Source organism: Selaginella moellendorffii, unplaced genomic scaffold (assembly GCF_000143415.4).
Source record: "Selaginella moellendorffii unplaced genomic scaffold, v1.0 SELMOscaffold_0, whole genome shotgun sequence".
Classification (NCBI taxonomy): Eukaryota; Viridiplantae; Streptophyta; class Lycopodiopsida; order Selaginellales; family Selaginellaceae; genus Selaginella; species Selaginella moellendorffii.
Genome location: NW_003314261.1, coordinates 1,021,859 through 1,032,238, shown reverse-complemented (window position 1 = coordinate 1,032,238; position 10,380 = coordinate 1,021,859). Strand labels below are relative to the sequence as shown.

The 10,380-nt window shown below is 34.1% G+C and overlaps 1 protein-coding gene across 1 annotated transcript; it reads right to left on the bottom strand.

The window, feature by feature from the left end:
- Nucleotides 1–8,793: 8,793 nt before the first annotated feature.
- On the bottom strand, nt 8,794–10,025 carry LOC112345655. The gene is made up of 4 exons (XM_024672880.1): nt 9,798–10,025; nt 9,617–9,752; nt 9,379–9,567; nt 8,794–9,324 (listed from the first exon to the last, which is right to left on the bottom strand). Exons 1-4 carry the CDS (start codon nt 10,014–10,016, stop codon nt 8,942–8,944), a joined length of 927 nt encoding a protein of 308 aa, XP_024528648.1. The 5' UTR covers nt 10,017–10,025; the 3' UTR covers nt 8,794–8,941.
- Nucleotides 10,026–10,380: the final 355 nt, after the last annotated feature.

Here is a 10,380-nt window from a genome sequence, read left to right as displayed (position 1 = left end):
ATTCAAGAAGGGGATAAATAAGATGTGGAAGATGAATAAAGTGAGTCTAACCTCTTATGTCTAATGTTGGACAAGAATAAATAGAGAGAATTTAAGTTAACATAAGTCTTAAAAGTTTACCAAAGGAAAATTCTATTAATGGTCATGAGTCCAAGTTAATGGTGGCCTTAGAGGATGGCTAGCAAATAAACTTAGAAACGGGATATGTTATTTGTTGTAATGATGTTTTGTGAATTGTAGTGGTTCTCAAAGTCCCTTGATTAGGTTCAAAGTTCTAACTTCAAGATTAGTTCAAACATTTAGTAACTGCATATAAAGAAGCAATTGGTTTATTGAGAATTTGTAATTAATTTATTATTTATGCTATAGTTTTAAGTTTTGTTTCAGTCATGGATGTTAAGAATTATGCTATTAGTTCCAAAGAAGCATCAAGTTCTTATAGTAGTTTATAATCTAATAAAAGCACTAGATATTCCATCAGATTTATTGTCATCATTTTTTCATCTTTTGAAGGGGAGGATAGTGTATGATCTAGAAATACATTTATGTAATTTGGCATATCTAAAGCAAGGTTATAAACTCTAATTATATATCTAGTCCTATATCTTGAGCATTTATGTAGATAAATTTTAAAAAATCATAGTAACTAGAAAATAATTAGTGAATACTTTAAACTTAAAAATATATTTATAAAATTTATAGTTATTATAACATTTATATACCATATTATACATATGATTCATTTCAATATGAAAAGAGGTAGTAAAATTGACAATCTATTTACATTTTTAATATGTATTCATACTTAAATTTTATTTTGATTTTATATATTTATATATATTTTAGGTTATTATTGCATATTTTTATAATATTAAAAACACAAGCTGTAAGTGCATGGAATATGGAAATGGAATATAGAAATGTGCATATATATTAACACAAAAAACCTTAGCTTATATATAGAAATGAGTAATTCAGATGGAAATCAATCTAATAACTATCAAAATCCCACTATACTAATATTAGTATACAGTATCGTAACTTAAACCTTACATCATCCCTTCCTTTCGGAATGGTGAAAGACAGTTAAGGTTCTTTAATGGATGGTCTGGGATCTAAAAGAATATCAAGAGGAGGCATCGATAAATCTGTAAGTGGTGCAAATTGTTCTTAATCCCTTTCTACAAAGCATTTTAGCTGTACAATTTCTAGAGGATCGATTTATTAGATGTTATGCCAAACCTCATAAACTTGCAATTTAATTTGCCGCAACACTCGATACAGTCCCTTCCTCTAAGCAAGAAGCCTCTTATATAAACCATACATTGTAAAATTAGACTAACACCAAATCATCCACTTTATATTCTGTAGGTGGATGATGATGGGAGTTTTAATATTGTTGTTATTCACATGTGGCAACGTCAAAGATAGCAACATTGATAGTGTCAGTGTCAGAGATAATTACAAGGTCAGTCTATCAAATTTCATAATAGCAACTATACTATTTATAATTAATATCATTTTTTATTTTTATTTATTTATTTTGTGGGAGGGGGAAGCAAGAGAGGATGGACAATATCACAATTTAAGAAGTTAGTTATAACTTTAGAGGGGCAGCTTAAAAATGCTATATCTAGCACTTATGGATGTAGTATTTACTAACAAAATATTCTTCTTCACTATAAAGTGATAATGGTTGCATATCCTTAACTCTTTCTTAATTTTTTTCTACATCCATATATGTACACCTTCCAAACCAACTCTACCAAAAATCGCATATAGAACACTAAAGATAATATATGTTCATTCTTTCAAAAACAATTTAGCCATATCTAGAGCAAAATCTTGAAGAAACATCTACTATTACTCTTAAAGCACATAAGGCAATTCATCTCTAGTAACAATATCTGAAACATTATCCAAAAAAGACTTAAAGCCATAAAAGAAAATCCTCACAACATTTATTATGTGGAAGGAAGGGTAGAATGTTGGTAAAAGTTGGAGATGGAGGTGGAGACTTATATGAGATGCATGAAGGCCAAGTGTGAGTAACAATAAAATTCTCCCTAGCCATTTCTATACTCTAAATAAATTGAATTTTGAATGATGAAAACATCCTTTGTCAATATTTATACTAAAAAGAACTCTAGGGAATGAATTTTTATTATGGCACTAACAATACACAGATTCTTGGAAGTCTAGATTTTAGTCTTGAAAATGGGACTTTAGAATTATAATAGTGTCACAACCATTGGTATTATAATTATATATAATAATGTCTTTATACATGCTAGAATACTATCATGCTAAAAAATATAAGATTCTCTACTTTACATATAATGAACTAAACTTTTGAAAAAAACCATGACTCTCATAGCTCTCATATTACATTATAGGGTGGCCTAAACATCCCAACATTTAACACTCACTAATGCAATATTCACCAATGGGGATGGTCCAAACTTGAGTTGAGCTCATTAGTTGAGCTTAATTTAGCTCAAGTCAATGCTAGTCAACATAGTTAACCATAAATTAGAAAAATTCTAATTTCTAATGCGACCTATACAATAAAATATTGATTGAGTAGTTTCTAGAATTAGAAGTTACAGTTATAATGCCATATACTAATATTAGTGTAGAGCTGTTTAATTATTTTCAATCTGGACCGCTCTTATATATAAGCTAGGGTTTTGGGCTAATTGATATGCACATTTTTATATTCCATGCACCCACATTTGTGGAGATGAAGTGTAATTTTGATAGTCTTTAAAGAGTGCTTGGATTTAAGATTTTGGTTTAGATTTAGCTTTTGGTGCTTAACTTATTTTCATGCGGAGTTAGATATATCATAGCAGATCAAGTTATAAATGTTGTGGATAACACTTTATCAAGATTTTGTTGGACTTGTGTATGCACTTGCTCTAGCCACCGTTGGTGATGGTCTTCACTTAGTATAACGTTATGAGATATCATCTCTTCCACTTTTTATTGCATGTCCTTTAGCTCTACTTCTTGTGGGAGATAATCATGTTCTAATAGAGATTCATGCTATTGCTATTTGAGTTCAAGGACAAAGCCAAAGATGTGGTGATGGCTATGATGTCTATTGCTAGGTATGTGATGAAGTTGGTCATATTTATCAGCATTGTCGACATTTTTTAAATTAGTAATCTCCATTTCTTGGGTGGAGATCTTAGCACCAACAACATCTTAGTGCTATAGTGCATCCTATCTTTCTCTTCTTAAGCCAATTGAAAAAGAGGTAATTGTTTGATGAAAAAGCTTTTAGTGGCTATTTTATCCCCATTTATCCCCCAAGGTTCCAAGGTGACAATATATCTAAATCTCATCCTATGATCACATATGCTACACTCACCCCCCCCTTTAAAGATGTCAATGTCCTTATTGATTATTAACTATTGACTAACAACCCTTACTGAGCTAAGGGGAACTATATGTATGATTTCAATTTTAGGGGTAAGAATATACGTTGCTCAAGGGTATATTATATTTTAAGTAGCCATGTCATTTTCTCTGATACCACATGTAGCACTTATCTCTTTCTCTTTAAGCCAACTTAAAGATATAACTTAAAGTATAACTTTGAGGCTTCTCCCCCTTATCTCATACTTCCTTATATTTATTTCATTCCTCTCACTTTTGTTCTTTTTTGTCCCTTTACTTCCATCATTTTTATCTCCTTATTACTTCCTTCTATGTTTCCATCTTTTACTCCCTTTTCAAATCCCTCTTACGGTTTTTATGTTGTAGTGGTTGACTAAGTCATTAAGGAGTATGTCAATTTCTTTGAATTTGATCTATCATCTAGGGCCAAGATTACAGCACATCATCCTACTACAAGTGGGGATACTCGTCCAATCAAGGTTTTTATTCGTTGTCAATCATCAAAAGAAAATAAAATTTTACATGCAAATGTCAAAGAGCATCTTAGCAAAGGCATAGGTGTAGAGTAAGTGAGAGGGAAAGAGAGAGAGAAAAAAAAACTCCCTAGCCACTTCCAAATTACCTAAGTCACCTTGCTTTATTATGTTAGCCCTAAGCTTTATTCTTTTGTCTTTGTTTACTTTTGTATGCAAACATATTGTGGATTATTTTTTCCTTATTGGCCTAGTAACCTTTACTCATTAATCCTTGTGGTTTGCTGGTAGAGTTTATAGAATGGGGCAAGAAAAATGTACATATTACTTCTAGAGTATTCGCCTCGTTTTTTCTTTTTTCTAAGTCTTGTATTGCCCAGAGAAAATTTCTATAATATTTTGAGGGAAAACCTATTCCATAGAAAGAAATATCTATCTAATGTAACCCTTGATTTCTTTCCTTGGAACTTCCCCATTAAAAAAAGCACTAAGATATATGAGGGTTTCTCTAGTATAAAGACGAATCTTTCCTATGAGATATTTATTTTCCCTCTATTCTAAATGAAGAGATCCGTATCTGAGCTTATTAAATTTCTACAAGCTAGTGACATTTATAGAGTTGAGAGCAATCAACAAACTATTTAAAGTTGTCTATTCCTTAGTCCCAATTATTAATAAACTCTTTTGAATTTAATAGTGATAAAGTATGTTGCAAATGTGATTGTAGATATTGAAAGCTATATATCAATAACTTCTTTTAGATATTCTTCTTTTACTGCCATAATGGCATAAGATTTATATTGTTACACCCTTCATCAATCCCTCTTGTGCTAATATTAATGTGGTGGAGAATATGATTAGGTATGTGTAGGAGTGGGGTGGAGAACTAGAGTAAACCAATTGAAGTACCAAATAGTGTTGGAGAGTGCAAACTCAAGTTTTGCATTTGACAGATTTAGGCATAGCTTTAGTTAGTGCTTAATAAAGTTGAGATTGAAAAGGATGATGATAAAAACTAAGGGATGAAACAAATGATGCAATAATATAAAAAGTTTATTAAGAACATTGTGCATGCTAGTGGCATTAAGCTTGAAAAGAATGTTCTTCGACTTGAGATCCTAGTGGATAATTCCCCTAGAGTGGATCTCCTTAAGCGTTTCAGCCAGTTTCTTAATGATTTTTGCTGCATCCTCCTCCCTCATCGGCCTACAGTTGATCAATCCCTTGCATAGGTTTGGGCCGCACAGCTCCATGATGATGGTGCCATAGCAGTTGGCACCATCTCTCTCCCTAACAAAGCCCTTGAAGGAGACAACCCTAGCTTCTCTCTCAGCATCACTCCCCAATCGAAACAACTTTCCAGCATCTTATATACAAGTAACACTTTTTACTTTTTAAGTTTTAGGTACTTCAAATATATGTAGATGGCAATTCCAACCATTATTGAGTTATGGTTGTTTCACCTACCTATATATATGGGGATGAGAAGCTACCTAAAGGTATTGCAATTACAAACTATAAGAGAGAAAATTGTCCTGGGTGGCTAAATTTTGGTATTTTTGTGGTGTTAAAGGGGGATCAAGAAATGTGGAACTCGCATATGTAAAAAAATTTACAACTTGCAATCATAAAAAAGGTGTCTACTAAAGCTAGTAAGCTTACTAAATATTTTTGTTTTTATATTCTGTTTTCAACCTCATTTTTCCCAACTAATCCTAGGTGGACAAGGTTTAAATGTCAAAGAAGAATAGGAGAAAACATTCTCATGGAAGATATATATCAATAATCCAAAAAATACACTGAAGGCATTATTTGTTCAATATAGGGATATAGAAAACTTGGCCAAAGTTGTTCTTTAAAGATGCTATTTTTATTTAAATAAGACAAATAGTTGCATGGGTTTAGTAAATTTTCTTGAGCACTATCACAAATGCCTAAGAGCTAGTTAAGGTGTGCATACACAGATGTACAAAAAATCAAGAAAATGTTAAAGACATACAGCTACTATATTTTTATGGTGAAGAACAATATTCTGTTGATGGAGCGTAGACCACTCTTGTCAAACTATGCATTAGCCTGTTAAGAGGCTGCAAGAGGCAATAATGAAGACATGCCGAATGACAAAAATGGTGACCATGAGAATGTCAACATTATCAATGCCAATAGTGAGGAGATTGAAGATGGCAGTGAGAATGACTTGCAAGAAATTCCACAAGAGAAAGTGTAGCAAGAGAACCAGGACATATAAGAAGTTCTACCACAACAAAGATGTGCAAATCCACAATTAGAAGAATTAGTCAATAGTGATAATGATTGTCTAAAATATACCTATAACCAGGGAACTTCTTGTGGTATATTTCTTTTAATTTCTCCTATTCTTAATTCTTCAAAATGGTTGTAACAAGAATTATCGAGAGTAACTTCATTCTAGCTTGTTTTGATGCCTGAGAAGAGGACCTAAACAAACTCACATTTACAACATGCCACATAACAATATGTAAATTTTTCTTAATTTCACATTTTACCTTTTGAGGTTCTCTTTTGGGTGCATCATGGATAGTGTTTGAGTCAAGACCAAAAGCATCCTAAGCATGCCAAAGAAAGTAAGAAATCATCTTGTGTTTTGTGTTGTCTCTAAAAGTTTTATTATTTAAGTTATAATGTGGACCTATCATATGTTTTGCAAAAGAGAAAATTTGTGATAGTGAGTGTGTTACATGGGTCTTGTCAGGGTATGATAACTCTACTGATATCATACCAAATCTCATAGATGATGACATTTATGATACATTATTTAGGTATTAGTTTTGATCTCCATCAGTGATGTATATCCTACTTGAACTTTATTATCCAATTAGGGGTGTTGTCATCGATTGCACAATAGGTAGTGGTTCGATGGTTGAGGCAGTACATGATTCTGATAGATTGGTGTTTGCAATTCAAAAATATAAACTCTTCAAAAGCCATCTTAAAGTTTTTCGTCCTTCTTTATTGGTTGCTTTTAGGAGGTAATTTATGATGTTTTAAAATTTATATGCAATACAAATTTGGTTTTCCTCTATATCTATCATAAATCTCTAATACAATGAGCCCTAGAAGTCTTTCTGAGTATGCATGGCACAACATATGCTATGAGTCTTCCTTTGAATTGAGGAGTCATATAAAAAATCTATTTAATGATGATACAGTAAAAAAGAGTTGAATGCATCCACTTGCAATAAGAAAAGCATATCACATGTCAATGTGATAATGATAATGATAGCGATAATGATAGTGTCAATGTCAAAAATAGTGTCAATGTTAGTGTCAGAGATAGTGGCAATGTCAAAGATAGTTATAGTATTAGTCTATCAAATTTCATAATGATGAATATGCTACCTACAATTAATACCATTTTTTAAAAAAAGAAAATGGCAAAAGGGAGGAGGGGGGGTTGGGGGGAGGGGATGGATAATATCATAATGAACTTTAGTAGGGTGGCCTAAAAATACCATATTTAGCACTTTTAGATGTAGTGTTTACTAATGGAATATTGTTCTTTACTATAAAGTGATAATGGTTGTGTGCTCTTAACTCTTTCTTAATTTACCAAACCCATGCAACTATGTATCTTGTTCAAAGAAAAATAGTATATAGGATACGAAAGATAATATGTATCTACATCAAGATTTTCTGCCATATCTAAAGCAAGATCTTGAAGAAAATATTGACATCACTCTTGAAGTATTAGAGGCAATCCAACTCTTTTAACAACATCATAAAAAGGGAACACTCATTCAATTGCACTCGAGGTCACAAATGAAAGAACTTCAGAACACCCCTCAAAATGAAGAAGAGGATTATTATGTAGAGGTTTAGATGGATTATTGGTTGAGCTTAGAGATGAAGGTGGAGACTTATATGAGAAGTCTCCAAGACCAAAAGTAAACTTCTTCCAAATTATTGCAATACACAAGAAGAATTAAACTCTCTAACAATAATAATTCTTTGATTAATATACTATATTTCAATCTTGAGAATGACATTTTATTATGACATGGCAATATATTGAATCATAATTGTCAGTCTCAATAATTACAACTTACTACTAGAGACAAATGGCTATAGGGTTCAAGAAGTTAAAAACTAATACATGATTAATATGTAACCTTATTTTATATAGCTGGTCTGCCATATATAATAATGGCAAATGCACATAAGCACACAAGCATGCCTTTTTGCAAGATTACTTTTCAATCTCAAAAATATATATAGATTTAACTCTTTGATTTATCCAAATCATATATAATATACACTTATATAATATATCAAGAGGAAAAGGAGATATATATATATATATATATATATAAAATTTTTCTATATAATATTTTAGTGGATTACAAAATCTATAGAAAGCTTTATGAAATGGATTTATTAATGCTTTTTGCTATGTTGTCCATTTCTTCTTTTCTCTTACTTGAGACTATTGTTTTGAAAGTAACAAAAGCATTTTTATTAATAGTGATAGTGGTTTTTACATTTCCAAATGAGTAATAAGGACTAGAAGTGTAATATAAAGATTGTGGTGGTGAAACAACATTAACATTCTCATATTTATATATGCTAGAACTACTCCTAGATTTTTTATCCTCCTTACTTCCTATATTTGTAAAACCCTAACAAATGAATTAGTGAATTAGTGTTCAAATTATTTATATAGTTTTAATTAATTGTTGAAATATCAATATACAATAGAAATTTCAAGTTCGTGAGAACTTCAATATTCCCATTTTTATTTAGGATAAAAAAGCCCAAAAAATTCTATGAGTTTGGACAACACTTGGACCTCACAATACTATTAAATAATATCAATTATTAAATTCATAAGATGGAATATCTAGAGTTCAGTTATTACCATAATGCTACTCAAGCTATAGACATGATACTTCTTTTTATCATAAATAACGATCACAACCGGTGCATGAAGGTCCAGTGGCTATTCAATCTTAAAAAAGATCTGGATAAAAGCTTACAAGGGGCAGCAACTGAAAGAAAGACCACACAAGCAGAAACAAAACAGGCCACTAGACACTGATGTCATATATGTGGTGAGCCAGGAGCTTGGCCATGGAAGATGTTTCTGTCATCTTATTGTGCTTGAGGAAGCGGTCCTTGAACTCCTTATCATCAATGGGCGTTGCAGCCAGGCTTGCAGCAAGCTTTTTTGGTGACATCCCGCGCTTGCGCATGAAGCCCCGCCCCAATCTCGACATCCTCGCCATGTAACAGCCTCGTCTCCCTGGCTCAAAATCCATTGGCGTCACGTAGTACACCGTCGAACCCGGGTCGCCGAGCATGCCCAAGTAGTTGTTCGCTTCACGCCGCATCACGAGGGCGTAGAAGGGGGAGGGAGGCTTGCCCTGCAGCTGCCGCACAGGTGGAGCGGACCCCATACGAATTGCCTTGTCTATGAACCATGCATGAGCAACTAAAAAGTCAAGAATGCTGAAGGCTCACTCACATGATCCGCTATTCCGAAGAGGTTCGACAGGAAGCTCTGAATAGCTGAGCCACAGCCGCGCGTCTAACACGGCCATGTAGACGTTCTCCAAGTGTGTAAGGTAAGGGCACACAGTAATAAGAGGAGCAAGCCTTCCGCCGTCACCCAGGTCTAGCAGGAGCTGCTCCAGCTCCGCTGCACTTACAGTCCCTGTTGTTCTTTTTGTCAGTATTTTCATCTGGCTGCGAGGGAAACTTACATCGCTCAAGCGACTGCAGCGATGAGTCGCAGAGCGGGATTTCATCAAGCAAGAAATCCAGCTTTGAGGACCACGCCCTTGCAGCATTTGGGAATTGAGTCTTATACCGTGCATATGGGTTCCTTTCCTCCAGGTCCTAAAGCAGCAAATTAAACTCTACAGCGAGAAAAACAGTGTGTACCTTGGGGTACTCCTTCAGGTTGGAACTGGGCACGTATTTCTTCACGTACCACGCTTGAATTGTCTCGAACAGAGCTCCACCCTCCACAGAGAAGAAGCAACTGTGCCTGAAGGCGGAGATGACCCTCTGCAACTCGAGCGTGGCATCCACGGCTTCTCTCAAGCGCGGCGGCACTTTCACACCCTTGAAGAGGCTATCCACATTCGCGTGCTCCTCCATTCCAGATTGACCAACCCTAAAAGATCCATGTTGTACCATAATATAGAGAATATTCTATAGTGGTCGATGGTTTGTGTGGCCAAGCAAAAGTTTTGATGGATTTCCTTCTTCCTTTAGATCACGATCTAGATGAAGTTGATAGAAGGTTCCAGGGCCTGAAATGAGGGAGGGCACGAACATCGATGATTCAGGAAGCTGACACTGACGATGGTGGAGGTGCTTCCAAACTCAAAATGGTCTGTCAAAGCTTTCGAGCGATTGTTAGCTACTGTGTGGCGATCCAGGTGATGGTCGTGTTCTTGACGATAATGTGTACTCTACTTTTGCAAGGGACTTTGCTTGCACCGTGCTTGATTCTGTTTGT